Source organism: Eschrichtius robustus, chromosome 7 (genome assembly GCF_028021215.1).
Source record: "Eschrichtius robustus isolate mEscRob2 chromosome 7, mEscRob2.pri, whole genome shotgun sequence".
In the NCBI taxonomy this organism is placed as follows: Eukaryota; Metazoa; Chordata; class Mammalia; order Artiodactyla; family Eschrichtiidae; genus Eschrichtius; species Eschrichtius robustus.
In genome coordinates, this window is record NC_090830.1 from 12,125,079 (window position 1) to 12,148,823 (window position 23,745).

The window sequence follows — 23,745 nt, forward strand, 5'->3', positions numbered from 1 at the left end:
CCATATCGTTTTCCCAGTTGCACAGAAAACTCCACTTTAGGTCAGGATGTTCAACTGGGCACACACGCGACTTGGCTTCTCAGAGTCTCAATTCCTTCATCAAAGCCTCGGTGTGAGTATAAGTCCTCTCCAGCTCTGACGGCGCATCAGTCCAGGAGATATAAAATACTTCCACCATGTCATCCGTGGGGGACAGTTGGACTTCTCCCTGCTGGAGTTGGACATAATTTCCTCCCGGGGAACAGGTGTTGCTGGTAGACAGCCCAGTGCCTGGAGCCACGGCTGGTGTCAAGGGGCGATGTTAAGTAGCTGCTGGCTTCCTGCTGGCACAGGGTCGCCACAGGCAAGGCGGGCATGCCTAAGCGTTAGCCCACCAGCTGAGGATCGGATTGGGCGTCAGAAGCATTTCTGTGACGATGAAGCGGCGTGGAGGAATTTCAGGCCAAGGGAAGAGGAGGGCTTGCTGTGATGGCAGGTGATGGAATCCGAAGGGCTGGGAGGATGGAACCCGTGGTGGGGCGTTACAGAAAAGGCGTGAGCACGGGAGGAGGATCGGGTAGGGAAGTAGTCCATCCCCAGCATGAAGAGCGCACTTGAGATCAGCGATCATGACTTTAAAAGAAGACCCGTTAAGATTGCTCGTCTTTTTCTCTAAGCCACATCCAGCTTCATGGGTGCAGGTGTGGAGGGCAGAGGTGGAGTTAATCAGGGTTGGGGTTGAGCCAGATGAGTGTCGTGAAGGCGAGGACAAGGGTGTGATAGTGATTTTGATGCCTGGCCGTGGAATGTAAGCTGAGAAAGAAGGGGAGGGAGGGCGTGAGAGAGGTGGAAATACCACCTGGGGAGAAGACTTCCTGGTTCTGGGGAGGGTACCAGGATGGTTGAAGTTGAAAGGGTAAAGGCAATGAGCTGGAAAGAGAGGAGGCAGTTGCTGGAGATTAGGAGGTTTGGAGCAGATATTTACAGAGGGGAAGCACTTTGGGGGAATCCGGGTCCAGGGTTACGGTCGCGGAAATGAGTGGCTGAGGTCGGGTGGAAGATGAGATCATCGGAGGGTGGCGATCAGGCCAGGATGTCGGAAGGAGCATCTCGATGGATACTGAAGTCCCAAGAGTGATGGCAGGAGGTGTGTTGCAGAGTGAGAGCGAGCCAGAGCCGACATCTTCACGGAAGGACTGGACGTAACCTAGAGGGGCTGTAGGGGATGTCAGCGAGAGAGGGTGGGGCAGGTCCAGTGTGTCCCCTGAAAGCATCAGCTGGAAGTACTCCTGGGAGGCGTGTTAAAAGCAGTGCGTCCCACTGGGGAGCACCGCAGACCCCCTGGGGAGCAGGGGGGGGGCCATCCTTCCAGCCGAGCGCCTAGAAGAGAGGGGAGGACGTTCAGAAAAGCTGGGAAATGCATCATGAGTCCCAGGGGGGGCACAGAGAAAGGATTTCAAGGGTTTGTGGCCTGGGTGCGGATGAGGTGATGATTACGATGGGGTCAGAAAATGTAACTTCTAGAACGGTGTGGGAATTCGACTGCAGGGCTCCCTGGGCAAAGGGCTTGAGCTGCAGTGAAACAATATTTTCTCATGGGACGATGAAGCGGATTCTGCCATCTGAGGCTGCGTCACGTGCGTGGAAAGTTTCGAGGCTGCTGAAATGAAATTTATTTATGCGTGTAGATATGCCTGCAGCCTTCGATATCCTTGTTAGTATAGGACTGCTACGTTTTTATCACAGTAAGATCTGTTTTCCAAAAATCATCTTAGGGGAGATCTTAGGAAATTATGTGTATTTATATATACAGACATATCTATATATCACATATATTTATTTATTGTATTACATATAATAAATACATATATATTTAAGAGTCATTTGATAAAGTGGGTTTTTGGAACACTCAAGAAAAATGATATCAGAAATGCATTATGTTATGTGGACATTTACCTCTTCTATTATTTGTGCGACTACATTTTTCTCTGCTGATTTATTCATTTCTCAGTATTTCCTGGCAATGAATGGTACTGCATTTGTATATATTTTCTACATTCCCATGTGATCAAATATTTCCAGTTTTTTTTCGTATCCTAGTTCAAACAAGAAAACATAACCAATGCAGATTACTCTGTCCTTTTATTTAAAACAAAGGGGCGGCGGTGAAAATGACGTTTGTTTTTAGGTGTTTGTATGTGTAGATTGTGAATCTTTGCTATCAGGACCAGATGCTCAGCCCGCTGGCCACACATGGTGGGCAGTCGGTCAGTGTTTGTTGATAACAAAACAATAGGTAATCACTTGACAACCAAAAGCCAGTTTACTTTCAGTGTTCTTGCACAGTTTGTACATTCAGCTTTTTATTCCTGCAGGCTATGAAAAATTGACTAAGCCAGGTTCTAACAGGCTGTGAGACCCTCGAAGGCTGGGCCTCCTGCCCCTCTCCCCGTGCACTGACGGTCTCATGGAGGGATGCCCGGTAAAGGATGGTTGAGGGAGGAAGGAGAGACAGTCCGAAGTTTCTAGAGCACCTATTATGTGCCAGGTACCATAGTAAGCCCTTTGCGTATATTATCAGAATATTCTTCATAAGCAGTCTATACAGCAAGTAGGTATTATCTCTCTTTCAGACATGACATAATTGGGTGAATGAGGTTTAGTAAGTTGCCCAAGGCCGCAAAGTCACCGGTGGTGGCAGAGGGGTAAACGCCTAGATGTGGCAGACTCCAAAGTCCATGACCTTTGTAGTAAACCCCTCTGCCTTGGAGGGAGGAAGGAAGGAAGGAAGAAAGAAGGGAGGGAGGGAGGGGTGGAGGGAGAGAGGAGGGAGGAGGGAAGGAAGGAAAGATAAATAAGGAGAGAATATGGGAAAAAGAACGAGTAACCATTTTTTGGCGGTTGAAATTCAAAAATAAAACTTTCACCTGAATATGCTCCTAAGTGTTAATATGGCACCACCTCTTTTAGCAGCTCAGTTTCTTGAACTGCCAACTGCCTTAGCAAGCGTGAAAGCTGGTCGGCTCCTGCAGAAGGAACATGGAAAGCAGAGGCATAGTTAGTTATCAGGACGTAACCCCACATTACCGTTGGGTCTGGAAAATATCCAAAAAAAAGGAGATATATGTTCCTGTCTGTGTGAAATGTTATCAGCCATTTCATAGTTAGGCTAACAGCCCATAATCACCAGCCTGCGGGGACATTTAAAAAATATCTGTGTAACCTAATCTTATCTAAAATTAATCCAACCCAAATGCTTATCCCAACTGGCTAATCCACGTAGAGCCATAGCTCTCACTAATCTTGGAACTAGCTAGAATGCTGTCTTCTCTATGGCAACATCTAGGTCATTAGCAAGTCTTTACTTCTTTTGTCTACCTAGCTTGAGGAAGCTGTTAAGTCCCTAGGTTCCAAACTTCACCCATGAAATAATAGGTTCTCCACTCAGAATTCCTCAACACATATTTTTCTTCATTTCAAATTGTGTGACATGTTAGTGAACAAGACAAAGCCCTGCTTGTCCAGATAGCAAGTCTGGGAAAGGAGAGGGGCTTTCCTGGCGAACATTAACAGAGTCTGCATACTTTAACTTTCAACACTCAAAAAAAGTTTGTGGGAGAAAAGCAAGATAACACAACTTTGAATTAAATATTAATCAGAAAGGGGCCAACTCAGGAAGGTTGAGTGCATTGGTTTTCTCATCTGGAAATGGAACAGGAATGGAGGGAAGCATATCATTCACAGATATCATTATTATGTATATTTCAACTTTTCTTATGCTTCATACCTGCCCAGTGTAAGCTTCCCTGTGCGCTGCTGCGTGATTTTGTTTATTTCATTTTCTCCTGTGGGCTGGTAGAAAAAAGTAAATTCGGGGAACTTTTGCTTGTAATTGGTCAAGGCTCATGAGACACTGTGTGATAAGGGGAAAATACTGATTTTTAAATTCAAAAGGCCAGACCCTTCTACTGGACAAGTTGCTTTTAAGACTCAGTGTCCTTATTTTTAGTAGAAAAAATTACGTCTGCATAACCAGGTTGATGTGTGCAATCAGTGAGATGCTATCTGAGAAGTCACTTTTTAAGTTGGTATGTGTCCCATAAATAGATGATGTATTGAAATAAAAATTCTCTGAGAAAAACTGTTATACCACATTCAAAAATCTATCCTGCCGAACAGGTCATGGAAGAAGTTGTATTCCTGTGGACAGATCTTAAAGCAAATTGAGGCTCCTTGGGAGAGAAAATTGTTATAATAAAAAACCTCTGCTATCTCCACAAAATCAAACATGCTATAAACTATTTTAACATACTTTTCCTCCACTGCACACTGAGCAAATACACTTCTCCTAGATTCTCAGTGTGACACTTAAAAGACACTCGGGTCGAATGTGGCCGAAGGAATGGAAATTGGGACTGGGGAGAAATTGTCCAGTAAAAGAATAAAAAACTAAACTCATTCAGTGTCTCGACAGGCCAACCCTGTTTCTTGTTTTAGTTCTGCTCTGTGACCATTTCTCCATCTTTAAGGTTAGATTAATTTAAAGGGGGTGATTATCAAATGGATGTTTAGCAATTAGCAAGTAGGAAGTGTAATGGGATAGCTTTACATATAAACAGACTATTGTTATAGTAAGTATTTCTTTCCAGAAATTAAATCTGGTGATGTCTGGCAGATACAGGGCCATCTCCCAGGGCAGGTCGCTGGGGATAGATGACCTGCACGTTCCCGTAGGCTCATGTTCTAAGATTCCGTCCCAGAGAACTAGCGTGGGGTGGGGGAAGGGCTGAGAAAGACATCTCCATGACATTGAAGCTGCAGGAGAAATTTTGGGGAAAAAATTCCACCGTGACCTTCTAGAAATGACAATCCTTCAAAAACTTTTAAACAGCTTTCTCTGACATTATTTCATTTGGTCACAAAATGGCCCTTGATCTAACCAACTAGCAAGAAGTAACGATAGAGTTCCAGCCTGAAGAAAAATGTTCTGGAAGTCCTCGTTATGACATGAATTACGTGTATTACGGTATTATGAGGGGCACTAAGAAGACTGCATCTCCAGCAAGCGCTCGCAGGGCTAAGCCCCGTCTCTCACATCTTGTGTTTCCAACATGCAACGCACGCTGGGCTGTGTGAGGTCCCAGTGTTCAGGGAAGTGAACTATTTTGTACTTAGCAATGTCTATATCTGATGGCCTCCTCCTTTTGTGGCCCTGAGCAATTCAGGAACGAGCTTACCTGTGGCCTCAGAAGGAAATACATTTTATTTAATAATAGTCCAACACACATCCCAAAGTGTGTGTATGTAAATCCCACCTGAGGCTTGAAAAGCATTGGCTTAACCGTATCTATGCCTACGTCTCTTCCACTTCATAAGCAGGGGCTGCTTGTACTTTCAGGATAATCTGAACTGCTCTCTGTCAGCCCCTCCTGGTGACCTCATTGCTTGGCATGCGGAAAACACCGGCCTGGCACATTGGGCTGAAGAAGGCCGTGGCCATTTGAAAACTCAGCTCAAATAAATCTCTAGTACAGTTATTTTAAGCCATTATTAGTGGATAAAACTAAACATAGCAATGTTGATGATATTTGGGGTTTTCTGTGGAATCCAGTTGCCAGGGTGTTTGGGACAACGCACATCAGATAAGGAGAAAAACTGTAGGGCTGGGAGGCCCAGTCTTTAAAATATGTTGTGCATTTGGGCTTTAATGTGCCCGCCCTTGCTGGGAGGTTGTAAACAAGCCGACATTCTTTGAGTGCAGCCTTGCTGCTTTCAGGGGACCATTTTTAACGCATCCCTTTGAAGTCCCCCGTCACATGATGGCGCCTCCTCTCCATCATTTCCTCTGACCTCTTGGTAAACAGCCTGGACCCTGGTCTCAGTCCCCAGCGCTTTTCACCTGAAATGGGACTGGGGGTGGCTGATTGCCCCATCTCCCGTCTCTCCTCTTTACTCCCCCAAGGCTGTAGGGGAAGGCTTCTTAAGTGCAACTTTCTTCCTGTTTCCCTGGGATTTAAAAAACCCCTGTGGCCTACCTGTCACCTAGAGAATGAAGTTCAAATGTCTCCATAGGACTCAACTTCCCACTCCAGCCGGACTGCCTGAGCCTCCCTTCCCCGCTTCAGGGATCCTGGCCCAGGCTTCCCAGCCAGGAAGGCACCTCCCTGACTTTGGTTTGCCAGCCGTTCGTTTCTCACATGGCACAGACGTCCTCCTTTGGCTTCCCAGCTTTCCCAGGAGAATGTCACCTCTACCTCCAGCTTGGTGGACCGTTGAAGCAGGCGTGTCTACGCTAACCAGCCGCGCAGAATAGCTGCACTCCTGTGCTTGTCAGAGAGGACGTTGAAATTCACTGCCCCTCAATGCACAGTGACCGTCAAAACTAGCTGGAGAGGGGGCCTTCCCGGCGGTCCAGTGCTTAAGACTCCGTGCTCCCATTGCAGGGGGCGCAGGTTTGATCCCTGGTCTGGGAACTAAGATCCCGCATGCTGCACAGCGCGGCGAAAAAATTTAAAAAAATAAAAAATAAACAAAAAACTGGGTGGAGAGAAATGATCCGTATCAAGGATTTCCTGAAAGGTGTGAAGTTCTCCCAGTCCTCCTGCATCTCCACAATCTACCCTTGGGTGACACCAGACCTCTGGAAAACCACATACCTAAAGCTGAATTATTTTGGCCACCTATAGAAATTTTTTTAATTGTACTTTGGCCATATTAGAACAGCTCTGGAACATCGTGATTGTACCTGCCATGCAATGCTGAGAAGGATGATGGTCACCATATTGTACATTGTTCTCTCTTATGAGGGTCCTGGGGATGTCATCTCTCTGGTGTCTTAGCCAGAAATAGCTATGATCCTTCCAAGCAATTATTTTGTGTCTGTCTTAAGGACACGAGACACTCCTCAAGTTATCTTTCTACATTGCTTGCTAGAAAGCCTGAGTGAAATCAGTGGCCCACCTTTAGCAAATATATAGGACATCATAGAGTGAAGTGAAGGTCTCTTGACATCCTTCTGGCTTCATTATATTTTTCCTGTCCCCATTGTCACTTAAATTTTATCATTTGCTTTTGTACTGTGTATGCCTTTTTATTATTTATTTATGTATTTATTTTATAAATTTATTTTTTATTTATTTATTACTTTAGGCTGGGTTGGGTCTTTGTTGCTGCGCGCGGGCTTTCTCTAGTTGTGGCGAGCGGGGGCTACTCTTCGTTGCGGTGCGCGGGCTTCTCATCGTGGTGGCTTCTCTTGTTGCGGAGCACGGGCTCTAGGCGCGTGGGCTTCAGTAGTTGTGGCAGGTGGGCTCAGTAGTTGTGGCTCATGGGCTCTAGAGCGCAGGCTCAGTGGTTGTGGCACACGGGCTTAGTTGCCCCACGGCATGTGGGATCATCCCGGACCAGGGCTCGAACCCGTGTCCCCTGCACTGGCAGGCGGATTCTTAATCACTGCGCCACCAGGGAAGCCCCTGTGTCTGCCTTTTTAAATGGACTTCATTCCTTTTTGGAATTTAGTATGAATAAATAAGCCAGGCCTGGCCAGTCACTGGTAAGGATGCCCAATGGTGCTTAAAGCGGGGCAGTCTTGCCCCTTCGGCAACAGGAAAAGGAAGGAGGAAAGGGTCAGGTAGCCAGGAGAGGGTTGCCTCGCATAGCCGCAATGGCTGCCGCACATTTTGGCTGCACTCTGGAAATTGATGCATATCCTGTGTGCAAAGTATCTGGGATCTACTAGACACACTGTCAGTTCAGACACTCAATTTTCACAGCTTTCATGAGGCACGCTCATCTATTAGGATGAAAAGACTCCAAGATACTCTTAAAATTCATTTAAAATATTTATTTATTTATCTATTTATTTATTTGGCTGCATCAGGTCTTAGTTGCAGGACACGGGATCTTTGTTGTGGCACGCAGGCTCTTCCTTGTGGCATACGGGCTTCTCTCTAGTTGTGGCACACGGGCTCTCTAGTTGCGGCACGTGGGCTGAGTTGCCCTGTGACATGTGGGATCTTACTTCCCTGACCAGGGATCGAACCCACGTCCCCTGCATTGGAAGGCAGATTCTTAACCACTGGACCACCAGGGAAGTCTCTCAAAATTCATTTTAAAAATGGTTATTGAATGCCTTCTATGTCCCATTGACTTAGGCCATGAGAACACAGCAACATGAAAGGTGCCAAGAGTTCACTTCCATGGAAACTCCAGAGACAGCCATCCGGGAAAGGTCACAGTGTAGGGGCAGCAGACCTCTGGTCTTCCCTTTGGAGGGAATGTGCTCTAAACCCAGGGAGCCTCTCTGAGAAGGATATGGACCTGATTTGCATGTGAACAGCAAAATTAGTGCCTTTGCAGACATGACTGGGTTTCATTATTTTCGTATTCTTTTACAGTGTGAACCCGACTATGAATCTTTTGTTCCTAAGAAAAGGCACCAAGACCTACCTGAACTGAGTATTTATTGAAAACCTCGGGCAGTTACAATGTCTCTACCAAGCCTAGCAGCCCTTCACAGCAAACCCCTTCCTCAACCGTCCTCTTATCAGTGTAGAAATGAGCCCCTGCTTCTCACAGAGGATGGTGCTAACTTATTTCCTTCAGGTGGTAGAAATCCAAATTCTGCGTCATCTCATGTACTCATAAATACACACACACTCCTTCCAGTTTGATGTAAAACAAACAAACAAACAGCGCTGGCGTCAGCCCAACACGATAAAATGCTTGACCTGGATGGAGAAAAAGGAAGGAGGGAAAAAAAAAACCCTCAAGGCATGTCATTTAAACAGTTTTGCTAATCTATTTGAGGTGAAGGTCCCCCTTTATGCTTCTCCTTTGTGAGATCTATTACTCCTTTCACTGGAAGAGCGTTTCTTCCCAAATCATATTATTAACTAGCAGTAAACCAGTGTTGTTTATTGTGCCATTGGGGTGGGATGAGACCTCCCCCACCCCTGGAGTCTAACGCCCGCAGTCCCGGGGTCCCAGTAGGTGGCTCAGTTAGGACGCAGTGGTGGTTCGTTACTCACTCTGGGTGCCCCAGAGCTTGCGATCTGAATTGCTCACTGCTTGTGTTTCACCTGTGTATTTCTGTACATCTTTCCCAGAGAGAATAAGAGTTTTATATTACAGAATGAGCAAAGAGATCCCTGAAATGTTTAAAAAAGAGTGCTTTCAGCTAAGACCCAAAGCAATGAGGTCTTGGAGAAAGATGAATGGAATCCTAAGACCTGGGATCAGCTCTTCACTGTTTCACTTTATGTTACAGCAACCTGCGTGCTCTCCCCTTCCTGATCTTGACTCCTAGTTCATAGACTGTTACCCTAACAGTTCTGCGTGTACATTTTTATTTGAAGGTTGCGGTTTTTCATCTCTGATGTATTACGGTCATCTCACGCATGGGTTCTATAGAGAGGCTTAGTTTAAGCATTGCCTTTCTTTATCTTCCTCCTGTAATGTAACAAGAGTCTGTTGCATCTGCTATGTATTTTCTCAATAGGGTGTCTGTTGCCTGTAATACAGTGATCTGGATAAGAATTCTTTCATTTGTTCATCCAGCTATTCCTTCGATCATTCCGCCAACCACTTTGGTATCACCTACTAAGTACCAGGCATGGTGAATAATGAGATGGGATCCCAGGAAAAATGAATGGTGTGGAAGTGGGTGTAGGGACAGGTTTCATGTTTGCATTAAGTTTCAAAAGACACGTAAAAGGATTCAGAGACTTTTTCTTTTGGCCAAGACAGAGTAGCCAGTATTGGACTATCCTCCCTGCCACAAACAATGATAAAGCTGGAAAAAACATATTAATCAACTGTTTTCAGATATTGAACAATAGACAGTGCAAGGCTCTGATCATTGAAAGAGGGGAAGCATACAAAGTGAGCTCCCACAATTGTCCCTGCTTTCTTCCCAGAGGCACTTTCTTATCTGTAGTAGCAGGGAGGTGGAGCCCGAAGAGAGCACAGTGGTCTTGTTTAGCTAGGGAGGTAGAATCAGAATTCTGGGCTGCTAAGTAGCTGGACTTTGTGGGTCAGAGTACTAGGCAGGAGTGAATTTCGCAGATAAGGAGCTACAGAAATCAGTATAGGGATCCCCTTTAGTGATTGGATGAATATTAACCTGCTTTTGTGTAGCAAGAGCGTGTATAATCAAGACCTGACAGAGAACAGTAACTGGTGAGGTGAGCTAAATAGAGATGACAGAGGCCATATTGTGCTGAGAGATGTAGACATTCCAATTAGCCAGTGGAGAGACCTGGCTGAACATCCCAGGAATTCAGCTGAGCTCCAGAAAGACCAAGCTTTAGGATTAAAGATATTCTCACCCTAGAATAAGGGCTACTGTAGACATTTCCAAACAAAGATTAAAAACAAGTTTCAAAAGGATCAATCTGACAAGCTGACGTGCAAATAAATTGACTCATTAACAGAACATAACTCTCTCTAAAGGAAGAAAAAAAAAAACAGTCCAGACTGTCAATACTATAACATCAACAATAGCCAGCATATAATAAAAGTTTGTAGATATGTAAATAAGCAGAAAAAAAGTGACCCATAACCAGCAAAACAAAACAAAATAGAAACACACCCAAAGATGTTGGAGTTAACAGAAAAGAAGTTTCAAACAGATATTAATATGTTTAGGAATTCAAAGGAAAATCATCACAATGAATGAATTAATTGAGACTATCAATTGACAGGAAAAAAACCTGAAATTCTGGAAATGAATAAAACACAATGTCTGAAATGAAAAACGTAGAGGACAGGCTTAACAGGAAAAAAAAGGATCAATGAACTTGAAGATAAGGCAATAGAAACCATTCAAACTGATGTGCAAATAATGAAAAAATTACAGAAAATAGAGATTCAGTGATGTGTGAGACAATATCAAGTATCCTAACATATGTATAAGTGGAATCCCAAAAGGAGAAGCAATAAATAGGGGCAGAAAAAATTGAAGAAATATTATTCAAAAATTTAAAAAATTTGATGAAAAATATCAATTCATAAATCCCAAGAGCTCAGCACACCTCAAGCAGGATAAACACAAAGAAAAGCAAACCTAAGTGCATGATCATCAAATAGCTGAAAATTAAAGAATAATTTTAAGAGCGTCTGAGATTTTTTTATCGTCATTTTATCAGGACCGTGAGAAAAATTTAAAAACACATAATATACTGGAAAACAACTATGTGAGTTAATCACTAACATCTCATTAAAAAATAATGCAAGCCAGAAAATAATGCAATGATATTTTTTAAATGCTGGAAGGAAAATAAAACTGTCAACCCAGAATTCTACATCTAGGAAAATGAAGGCACAATCTAAGTTTTTACAGATAAAGAAAAGTTGACGTAATCACCAGATAACCTGCACTGCAAGAAATATTGAAGGAAATTCTTTAAGCTGAAAGAAAATGATAGCAGATGGAAAATCGATTCTACATAAAAGAATGAAGATTGCCAGAAGTGGTAAATATGTAAGCAAAGATTTTTTTTTCTTTCTAAGCCTTTATAAAATTGATTGTTTAAAGCAAAATAATAACAAACTATTGTGGGGTTTAAATGTTAATATACATTAAATTAAAATGCTTGACAACAATAACACAAAGGACATGAAGGACATGGATTAAATATACCATTGTAATAGTCCTACATTACAGGAAGAGTAGTATGAATTTTACCCATGTGATAGGGTAAAAATGCACATTATAATTCCTAGAGAAACTACAAAAAATAAAACAGAGTTACAGCTAACTGATTTAAAAGCTGATACATAGTAAATTACTAAAAGTTATTCAGCACGCTACCCCTGCCCCCAAATATTGGAAAGAATGCAATGAAAAAAAAAAAGGACAAATTAAAAAAACCGCAAGATGGTTGATTTATACCCAGTCATATAAATAATCACATTAATGTAAATGGACTAATCACTGTAATTAAAAGGTGGAGATTATCAAACTGATAAAAAAGCAAATCCTAACTATGTGCAGTTTACAAGAGATATGTTTTAAATACAAAGACATGGATAGATTAAAAGTAGAATGATAGAAAGGTTTTTTTTAAGATTTATTATTTTTTAATTCAATTTTATTTATTTTTGGCTCGTCGGCTCTTAGTTGCAGCACGCGGGATCTTTTGTTGGGGCACGCGGGCTCTTCATCGCGGAGTGCAGGCTTCTCTCTAGTTGTGGCGTACAGGTTTTCTCTCTCTAGTTGTGGCGCGCAGGCTCCAGGGCACGTGGGCTCCAGTTGAGGTGCTCGAGCTCAGTAGTTGTGGCGCACAGGCTTAGTTGCCCTGCGGCATGTGGGATCTCAGTTCCCCAACCAGGGACCGAACCCACATCCCTTGCATTGCAAGGTGAATTCTCTACCATTGGACCACCAGGGAAGTCCCAAAAGGACAGAAAGTTTTATCCCTTACAAACACTAATTATGAGAAAGCTAGAATAGCTGTATTAATATCAGATTCAAGACAAGGTATGTTACCAAAATAAAGATATTTCATAATGACTGAAGAGTCAATTCATCAAGAAGACAAAACAGTCCTAAATATGCATACACCTAATAACAGAACTGTAAGGAATAAAAACTGAGTAGGTGAGTTACAAAACAATTTACCTGAATGGAAATTTTAAACACAATATAAAAAATTGGTGGGCTACAACTAAAGCAATTCATAGAGAAAAACTTACATTTTTGGGCTTACTTTTTCCTTCTGTCAATAACTAAGGACTCAATTATCTTGAAAAAGATACAAACCACCACCACCACAACCAATAACAACTACCCCAGTTGATTGGCTGTCCTTCCTATCTTCTCTCTTATTTCTTTTCTTCTCTTCACCGTGACTTTGGTTTAAGTGGTTTGTACTTATGGTTATTAGCACCTATTACTACTGTCCTGTCATCCCTAATTCGTTCCTTATCCTCTTATCCTCATAGGGCAGCCCATCTCATTGTTGAACTCATGGTTGTTAAAATGACCTTTGTTATAGTAAACGCTGTACCCTGAAGCTTTTTCCCATTGGTCATAATAATGCCCTCTGGGACTACAGAGAATATCAAGTTCACATTTCCACAATAGCCCTTCAGATAGTTGTTGAAGACGACCATTGTCTCCCCCAAAGTCTTCTTTTATGCAAAGTCAAAGTCCCTGGATCTTTCAGTCATTCTTCAGTAACATAATTTGAGTTATTTTACAACCCTGTAGTTTTCTTGATATGTAACTAGCAATCTGTATGATCTTGTTGAAATCAGTACTGTTATTTTTTTTAATGGAGAAAGTGTAACTTGCCCAAATCATCTAGTTTTATTTCATTTTATCAGTAACCCTTTATGTGTAGCATCCGAAGGAGTAAAACGAGGTATATTCTGACTCTTGCTATCCCTTTGTTTTGATGGTATCAAGATCACATTCAGTTTTCAAGTGTTATCCTACTTCGGGTTCGTATGTTCAAAGAAATTACCAAAGTATTTGTTAAGTATGCTACTATATATTAATGAACTGTGTAGCTGGTTTTTTGAACCACGGTGCAGGACATTCCATTTATTTCTACTAATTTTCAGTGTATTAGTTTCAGGCTGCCAAAGCCATTTGGCAAGATGTCCTTAGATCGTAACTCTGCATTCCAGGAGGTACCAGTGATCTCATGTCATTAGCATACTGTATATGTTTCCCCTCAAATCATTAACAAAAATATTAAAGAAGATAATGGTGTGTCATTTAGCAAAGATTGTTGACGCCCGTTATCCTGTGTTTTTAGAACTAGCTCCTTTGGAAATGTATTCAGCTCACCCGGCGCTCCCAGTCACGTGAGGTGAGGTGGTGCACTTAGGCTGTGAAGCTCTTCCAGGACACCCCTCCTGGAAACACTTCAGCGTGCACCTAGCTGCTCTCAGACCTTTCCACCTGCCACCTCCTTTAGCCTGCTATCTGCTCAGCCATGACCTGCAGGTTTCTGGAAAGGAGAACTCAAGGATATAACCGTCCTGCATTTTGGCCATTCGCGTCCATGACCACCATGAGAATGTGTCTCTTCTAACACAAAAAAACCAGGAGGAGATGAGAATCAGAAGGGATATGGATGAATAAGAGAATTAATGATTGTGGGACTTCCCTGGCGGTCCAATGGTTAAGACTCCGTGCTTCCAGTGCAGGGGGGCGTGGGTTGGAGCCCTGGTCCGGGAACTAAGATCCCACATGCCGCGTGGCCAAAACAAAAAAGCAAAAGAAAAAAGCATTAATGATTGTAAGATTGGTGACTTATTTGGGGGTACTTGTTTGAACTAAGCACTACACAAATCTCCTGATTTCTAGACTCTCTTCAGCATCTTTCCCTCAATAAGGGCAAGGGGAAAATCCATTCGAAACAAAGGTTATCCTACGACCTCTTTACAACTGCCGTCGTGTTTGTTACTCTGCCAGGGACCTACTGCCAGCAGAGGGAGGTGGAAGCCATCACAGAGGGCGATGAGGATGACAGAGGCTGCTGCTGCTGCAAACCAGGTCACCTACTCCACCTGTTGTCCTGCAATGCCGCCTTTAACCTCCGCTGGCTCACCTGGGAGATCGCGCGCGCGCAGTACATCCTGGAGGGCTACAGCATCACGGACAACAACGCGGCCAGCATGCTGCAGGTGTTTGACCTCCGAAGGATCCTCATCCGATACTACATCAAGGTATTGCTCCGGGTCCCAGACCCTTTGTCTGAGTCATGATGCCGGGCTGGCTCCAGAGGCTGCTGGAAAGCTGTGTAAAGAGCTTAGGAAGCTTCTCCACAGCTTGTGAATCAGAGGCTTAGCTAGGTTTTCGGAGCCACCGGTTTCGTGAAGAAGCCTCGAGGGCTTTGGGTTGGTCTGACGTGCATGCCCCAAGTCATATCCTAAGCCTGGGCACGAAGAGGTAGTCTGTTTTCTTTGTTTTCTTGCCTGGATCTTCTTCTCCACTTTTAACACCACGTGAGTTGCTTGGCAAATGGAAACATCCTGGAAGTATGACCAGACCTCAGTTTTTACGAGTGATAAGGATCAGTTTAGAGGCTCTGCAAATTTCTACCTTTTAGAACCAGAGTTAATTTTTAAAGCTCATGATAAAAATGCAAAAATAGAGTTAAATGATCCAATCAGGATTAGCTATGACAGCCTTTTCTTCTTACTCGTATGGGGACTAGTACATTTATTCAGTTGCTCGGTACCTACATCTGCTCAACCTGTATTCGGCCTCAGAACGTGTGCTGGTTTTGAATAAATCTCCTAGAGGAGACTTATGTGAGACTTGACCAAGGATGCAGCACGATAACAGGGGCGAAAGTGTTTTCTAAGGGCGGCGGGACAGGCGAGGGTGTCCGTGGCTGAGGGTGTCTGTGATGGCCCCTGTTCTGAGGCACTACTTTGCACGGTGAAAGCCCTGGATGGCCCTCAGAAGGGTCCACGTTTTAATGCCGTTCACCAGGAAGAAGCTCATCCACATGAGACCCCAAACTCTCTGCCAGCTGAGGCTGAGACAAGTGGTCCCGCAGAAATAAGGAAATACAAAGTGAAGAGATAACACGGGCCCCTGAAGTTTCAGGAATTTCCATCAACTAAAAAGGAGGACATTTAGAAATTGGAAATAACTCCTGGGGGGAGCCCCAGCGTCTGCAGCAATAGCTGCTAAGTTGTTCAGGAAATAGAATTCAGACTATGAAAATCAGAAGGTTAAAGAACTCCTGATGATTACACCCCAAGGTTATTGCAACAAGAAATGTTGGAGCGACAGAGATGTTCTGTGGCAGAATATTTAAAACAGCTTGAGCAGTTCGTGCTCCCCACCTTCGTGTGTGCTAGAGGGATGCAAAACTTTACATCCAAACCTCACACAAAATGGTGAATGTTTGCCCAACCTCACACACATTGGGGAAGATTTGGGAAGTGAATCAGGAAGTTGTGATCTTTTGCTTCGCGACTCCATGTTTGTTCCCTTGACCGTTGTGTCTGAGAGCCAAGAAGTTTTTCACAGAGTCAACTCTTGGGAAATTGGGTCCATCAGTTGGTATTAGACTTGGCAGTGGGCCGTGAAATCCCAGTGGCACACACACGCAAGAAGTGTATTCCTCTCACACGTAAATGAAGCTCTGCTCCAAGTCCTCAGGGACCAAGTTTCCTTCCAGCTCCCAGCTCCACCATTTTTAGTGTCTCCCCCATCTTAAGGCTTAAATGGATGGAGAGAGGGACACAGAAAGTGAAGGCCAAGGGCATGCACAAGCTATTCCTTAAGAAGGTTCCTGAGGGGCTTCCCTGGTGGTCCAGTGGTTAAGAGTCTGCACTCCCAATGCAGGGGGCCCAGGTTCGATCCCTGGTCAGGGGACTAGAGCCTGCATGCATGCCGCAACTAAGAGCCCGCATGCAGCAATGAAAATCCTGCATGCCGCAACTAAGACCCGACCCGGCGCAGCCTAAATAAGTAAATAAAATATATAGTTTTTTTTTTTTAAAGAAAAGAAGGTTCCTGAAAGTTACCACAGTACTCTGTAGCTGTGTCCCATTGGCCAGAAGATTGTCATATGCCAGCTTCGAGGGGGATCTAGAAAGGGTATTCTGGGCAGCCATGAACCCAGACAGAAATTGTGTGTCATGGAAAAAGGAGAAAACAGATGTTAAATGGCAACCAGCTCTCTCTGGTGCCTCCCTCCCAAAGGAGAGGGTCCCTTGAGGATCCGCTTTAGTTCTAGGTGGCAACAGGATGGGGTCATTGCAGGGGGGCTAGATCCAGGGGCCGACTGCAGCCGTGCCAGGGCTGGGAGCTTACTCCGAGGTGGCAGCTGGGGACAGCAGTCTAGATGGGCCAGATGGATGAGCTCTGGAGCCACATGTCTCCTTGGTGCCTCAAGAACAGGGCAGGACAGAAGGGGCAATTCAAGATGGTGCAGTAGAAGGACCTTGAGCTCACCTCCTCTCATGAGCACACCGAAAACACAAGTAACTGCTGAACAGCCATCGATAAAAAAGACTGGAAGAATAGGGCAAGGCTGTCTGTGTGCCAGCAGAGCCCTCTGCTGTTATTTCTGATGGGCTTTCCATCCCAACCCTTTCCTATGCGTGTGTGCCCTCCCCATCCCCGCCCTTGCATGGCTGCATCCCAGCCCCCTCTTCCTGCGCTTCTCTTTCAACCTGAGCTCCCAGGGCAGCTCCCCCTCACATCCTCCCTGGGGTCCAGGCTGCCATTTGCCTCCCCGTCCTCTGAAACCTTTTCTCTTTCCCCTCTGGCAACTCCCTGCTCCCTCTGTGGGCCCCCAGACCTGAATGTGATGACTTACCTATGGAGGTGCCCGTAGTTTTTAGATGAACGAAGGTTGCAGGTAATGCAGAATCTGAGCCATCCAGTCTGGACGGACGAGATCCAGGTGTAGGCAGGAGTCTGCAGGATCTGCTCCAGGCATTAGTGGCGAGGATGGAGTTCAAGATTGAGCCACGTCTCTGTGAATCTGGAGCTCCCCATAGACGGCTTTTCCATGGTCCGGACGTGTGGACAGACAGGCCTCATGTGACGGGGCCAGCAGGTCGCCGTGAGTGGGCGAGAGGGGAGAGCGAAGGGCTGAGGTGCCCCCTCTGGGTCCACCCGCTTGGCTTTTCCAGAAGCCTGGGGGGAGCTCCATGCCAGGACCTGCCTTTTTGATGTCTCTCTCCGTCCCTTCACATTCCTCCTCTCCTAACGTTACAGGGAAGAGCTAAATCAGACTCCATGTTGGCTCTGTTTCTTTTACTTTAACCTGTGCTTCCCATTGCTTTTGTTCACTAAAAGGATCCTGTCTATATATAATGGTCCACCTCAGGGAACCCTGCCCCTCTGCCTAGATATTAAACCAAAGTGCCTTTGTTCAGGGCAACATCCGGCCCCCGCCCACCTATGGATGGCTGCAAGAAAGAAGAAATTAACACATCACCTGCCCGAGGCTGGCCATTCCAGGGGATATTTGCAAAACTTATGGCCTTTTTACTTTACTTCCTCACCCCCTCCGCCTCTCTGTTCTATAAAAGAAACTGGCATCCAGACCCCGATAAGATGGTTCTTTCGAGACTTTAGTCTGCCATCTTCTCGGTCTGCCGGCTTTCCGAACAAAGTTGTCTTCCCTGCCTCAGCCCCTCGTCTCCCGATTTACTGGCCTGTCGTGCGGCGTGCAGAGGGAGCTTGGACTCGGCGACACTAACTCCTGGCAACACGCCTCCTGATTCCCTGTACGTTTTCTAAAATGACAGTTTGCAATCTGATAAACAAACCCAGGATAACGTGTGAGTGGCGGAGGGCTGAGGGAGGCCCCCAGAGTCCGCCGGGAGACAGTGGGCTTGTGGGAAGACAGTCCATTGACCCTGTTTTCTACGAGCGGGCAGTGATGCCGACATGAGAGCTTGGGGGGGGGGGGCAGGAGAGGCGCACAGGGCGATGGTTTGTGACCCGTCGGGCGATTCCCAGGAGTCAGGGGGCAGACCTGTGGCATCAGGATCCCCCAGCCAGCCAGATCATTACAGGTTGCCACGTTCTACCCAGAAATTCCCATTCTGTGCACCTGGGGAGTGCCCCAAACACCTATATTTTGACATAAGTTCCCTAGGTGATTTGATATGCAACTAGGCTTGGGGACCACTGCAGACATTTGTGCTCAGTAGAAACAGAATCAGTGCTCAGGAGAGGCTGAGATTTGGGGACAGATGGATCTCGTGGTACCTCCTGGTAACTCACATCAGCACCAATAAGGCCCGTTCACACGAGACTTTGTCTAAACATCACACTCAGTGCCTTCCTACCCTTCGGGGACGGGCAGCTCAGAAACTGTACTCATCTCCCTGGTACAGTTAGTTCAAGGAAATTTCAGGAGTGCTGAGTGCCTATGAGGACAGAAGAAACAGCACTTGAGGGTAAAACCAAATGAATAGATGCCAATCCACTGTATAGCACGGGGAGCTATAGCTCGGTGCTCTGTGAAGACCTAGATAGGTGGGACGGGGGGTGTGGGAGGGAGGTCCAAGAGGGAGGGGATATACGTATACATACAGCTGATTCACTTCGTTGTACAGCAGAAACTGATGCAACATTGTAAAGCAATCATACTCCAATAAATTTTAAAAAATAGAATATTTTCTTCTTTGGCTTAGGCTACTCAGTGAACGAAATTGCCTTTGTAGCCCTGAATTGCTTCAAGTTTCAGGGGTTTGGTTTCATTCTTTTTATTATTTTTATTGGACAGAAAGAAAAGCTTGGAATAATTCCTTTGCACAAAAGGATTTTTTTAATTAATCTCATAATAAACTGGGTCAGTTCTCCCCACCCTCTATGAATATATTTGAAATCATTGCCTTTCTGACGACTGGAGGTTTTCCCTGGTGCCTCGTCCATCTCTCCTCCATTCATTAGTGATTAAAACCCTCTAGCCGTCAAGAAATCAGCTTTCTGTGAGGGCCTGCTTTCCCAGCCACCGTTGTTTCTGCCCAACTCTTAGAAAGGAGATACGCTTATCACCTGCCCTGCAGGATACGGTGGAAACACCCGGGGATGTGGCCCTGCCTGCCAGGTCCCCCTCCTAGAATGCGCTGTCTGGGAGAATATGCTGATCTACGATGAAAATGAGAGACCAGGAGGGTCCCTGCTAGAGGAGCCAGATATGGTGAATTAATTCAGAAGAGGCCCTGCTTTCAACACGGATCAGGTTCCATGCAGTCAATTCGTGTCACCATCCTGACTTAGCAGTTTGACTTAGTGTGAGATCCGTTTCATCCTGACAGATTCTGAAGGATTTCACACCGTTCATTGACAGAATCTCTGCCTAAATAAAGGGGAAACGGGGTACGGTTTGCAGCCAGTTGGAGTGGTTCTGTTTCCTCCCAGTGAGAGGAGTTGGTACTGACACCGAGGGAGAGCCAAGCGTTCCACTCAGAAGCCAGCGCTGCAAGACTTTGCCAGAACTAGAGGAGGGAGTTTGAGCCTCTGGGATTCGAAGTCCTTGTTAACTATTCTGACTTCATCGGTGGAGGGGTTATTTTCATTCCTCCCTAGAAACGAGTGAAAAGGTTAAAGCTCAGCTTTCCATTTTTGTTTGTTATTTCTGTCTGGTACACGTGATTAGGATGTATCGAGGAAAAACTAGACCAGATGTTTGCTCGAGCCAGGTGTTTAGACAGACCAGATTTCTTTCTTGCCTTTGTGATTGTCAGCTGAGAAGCCGTGCCTTTGATCGCGGTCACGTTTCCTCTTTGGCTCGTGACTTTGGACCGAGCACTTAGACCGTCTACCTCATGGAAGCTTTAAGTTACCCCGCCAGCTGGTAGAAAATAAAACACCCTCCAGAGTCTTGATTTACGTATATGAATATTAGATGTGCACTCTGGTGACCACGGGAGATTCAGCTGTCTCCTCTTTCTGAATCCCCTGCTCGAAACCTCTCCTGAGCTCTGCTATTGCTGCCCGCCCTGGGCCTCAAGCTTGCGGGGTAGGTAAGTCATAGATGCCAAAGAGATGATGATTATTAAGATTTTTGCACATGTCCCATGTGCCAGGCCAGGTGCTAAGTGCTTCATATGCATGATCTCATTTTAAACCTCAAAACGGTGATGAAGAGTGGCCATGATTAGTGCCTCTGTCTTTTGCCCCTCTGCTTTCAGCTTCCCCTGGCCTCTTCCTCCTTTCCTCTTTCCTTCCCTCCTTCTCTCCCTCCCTCCCTCCCCTGAAGGGGTTTCCTAAGGCCAGCAGTGCTGCTTGGACGCAGAGCTGCAGAGCTTGGGGAAACATGTGAACTACTGAATTTTGCTTACTGTCTGCGGACTTCATGCTTCCGCTCCCCCGCTTGGGGGGTCAGGTGGATGATGGAGGCTAATAGAGATTATGCCCCAAAGAAGGAAGACCACACACCATGAGCCACAGATGAGCCGTCTTCAGCATGCAGGCTGCCCTCGGTCCTAACAGCAGAAGGAGGCTGAGTCAGGCGTCTGCCGTGGTTTTGCCCAAATCCAGAGACGACTTTTGTCTGTCCACTCAGCGTTCAAACTCCTGCAGTAACCTGAAATCAGACACCTCGGCAACCTCCGACCTTGGCGCTCTGGATTTCACGTCCCGGCTAAAGAGAGGAAGAGGAGGGGAGCTGGGGGGTGCTGCCTAGCAAAGGGCCCCTCTGCCCACTCACCTCCGTCGCCTAAGCCCTGCTCACGTTCATCCCGTGTGCGTTACTTTCTGTCTTCTCGCTTGGCCAGAATGCCCTTTATAATTGGAGATGGCCATCAGTGAAGGGTAGGATTCTACGGGAGCAGGAGCTACTGCCGTCTTTGCATCAAACGCCGCCCCTGCCCCTCCCGTCACTCTCAGTTTGCATATAAGATGCAAGCTGTGTTCCCGGACCCATCTCAGCCCCGGTGGCACCAGCCACTTCCCTTTTCCTGTGATAACGAAAACGGAGTGAGGTTGCAAGGGACTTGTCCGTAGATACTACCGTCTGTTCCTGATGTGTCCACAGCAGGCTTGGATTTTTCTTTTTCTCTGTCACATGTTTACTTCTCCAGGCTGGATGCTAGCCTTCTTGAAGGATGAACTCATTCGAAAACTGTAAGATGGCTTTCAGTAAATCTGTAGCTCAGAATCATAAAGCCCGAGGGTGGCGCTTTCCCCAGTTGGATTCATAAGTGGAACGTCTGATGTAGGAGGGCACATGGGTTATTTCTGAAGACATCACAGATGTCCACTGTCTGGGTACCCAGGATTATGTATACGTGTGTGTGTGTGTGTGCGTGTGTGTGAACAATTTCACATCATAAGTACTTTCCGTAAGTACCTTGTTGCTTTAGCTCATGACACACTCTTTGTCTGAGGCCCTGGAGGAGGACCTGCCCTGATCTCTCCAAGCAACATCAGCCCAGCCTGGCTTCCAGGAAGCCTAAAGAAACCATGATGCTTTTGTGTGCATCTCTCAGAAAGGATGGCGCTGGCTGTCATTCTCTCTCACCAAGGAGATTCTGTTCTGGTGCATTCTGCTAGCGTTCTCCTCTCCTCACGTCCCTCTTCCCTCCACTAACTCTCAAGAGAGAACATTTTAAAACATCTCCAGTGGGTTCTGTGCCTTAAATCTAGCAGGAAATACAGATGATACCGCCTGTGGGGATCTCATGTCTCATACCTCCCTGATGTTGATTTACCTTATGAAATATAGTTGAAAAAGTCTTTCTGGCTTTGGAATGGCTATAAGGGCTCAAAGTCTTGCTTTCTCTTGGCAGAGTATAATATACTATATGGTGACGTCGCCCAAACTGTTCTCCTGGATCAAAAACGAATCCCTTCTCAAGTCCCTGCAGCCCTTTGCCAAGTGGCACTACATTGAGCGCGACCTTGCGATGTTCAGCATGAACATCGATGACGACTATGTCCCGTGTCTCCAGGGGATCACGCGAGCCAGCTACTGCAACGTGTACCTGGAGTGGATTCAGTACTGCGCACGGAAGAGGCAAGGGGTAGGTAGGGGAGGTGGGGCTGAGGAGGGCCTTGTAAAGACCATCTCTTTCTTTTTTTTTTTTTTTTTAATTTAATTCTATTTATTTTTTGCACAGCAGGTTCTTATTAGTTATCCATTTTATACATATTAGTGTATACATGTCAATCCCAATCTCCCAATTCATCACACCGCCTCCCCCCTGCCGCTTTCCCCCCTTGGTATCCATACGTTTGTCCTCTACATCTGTGTCTCAATTTCTGCCCTGCAAACCGGTTCATCTGTACCATTTTTCTAGGTTCCACATATATGTGTTAATATACGATATTTGTTTTTCTCTTTCTGACTTACTTCACTCTGTATGACAGTCTCTAGATTCATCCACGTCTCTACAAATGACCCAATTCCGTTCCTTTTTATGGCTGAGTAATATTCCATTGTGTATATGTACCACATCTTCTTTATCCATTCGTCTGTCGATGGGCATTTAGGTTGCTTCCATCACCTGGCTATTGTAAATAGTGCTGCAATGAACTTTGGGGTGCATGTGTCTTTTTGAATTATGGTTTTCTCTGGGTATATGCCCAGTAGTGGGATTGCTGGGTCATATGGTAGTTCTGTTTTTAGTTCTTTAAGGAACCTCCATACTGTTCTCCATAGTGGCTGTATCAATTTACATTCCCACCAACAGTGCAAGAGGGTTCCCTTTTCTCCACACCCTCTCCAGCATTTGTTGTTTGTAGATTTTCTGATGATGCCCATTCTAACTGGTGTGAGGTGATACCTCAGTGTAGTTTTAATTTGCATTTCTCTAATAATCTCTTTCTTATACTATATAGACTATAATGAAATAGAGGCGAGGAAGGACACTAGTATTTGCTTTTTTTTTAATATATATAAATTTATTTATTTAATTTATTTTTGGCTGCATTGGGTCTTCGTTGCTACACGTGGGCTTTCTCTAGTTTTGGCGAGTGGGGGCTACTCTTTTTTGCAGTGCGTGGGCTTCTCATTGCGGTGGCCTCTCTTGTTGCGGAGCACAGGCTCTAGGTGCGCGGGCTTCAGTAGTTGTGGCACACAGGCTCACTAGTTGTGGCACACGGGCTCTAGAGCGCAGGCTCAGTAGTTGTGGTGCACGGGCTTAGTTGTTCTGCGACATGTGGGATCTTCCCGGACCAGGGCTCTAACCTGTGTCCCCTGCATTGGCAGGCAGATTCTTAACCACTGCACCACCAGGGAAGTCCCAGGACGCTAGTATTTGGATAAATGTGTGTTTAACAATTAAGCAAAATGAAATGGAAGAATTCATTTACCATGTCTCCAG

General features: G+C 45.5%; 1 protein-coding gene across 6 annotated transcripts in view; it reads left to right on the forward strand.

The window, feature by feature from the left end:
* The window catches only part of PCNX2 (pecanex 2), a 302,749-nt gene that overhangs the window by 236,415 nt on the left and 42,589 nt on the right, over positions 1-23,745 (forward strand). For all 6 annotated transcript variants that reach the window (XM_068547604.1, XM_068547601.1, XM_068547603.1 and 3 more), the window contains 2 exons: positions 14,405-14,658; positions 22,210-22,443. In XM_068547604.1, coding sequence (XP_068403705.1) covers positions 14,405-14,658; positions 22,210-22,443 — 488 coding nt within the window. The remainder of the gene's footprint in view (positions 1-14,404; positions 14,659-22,209; positions 22,444-23,745) is intronic.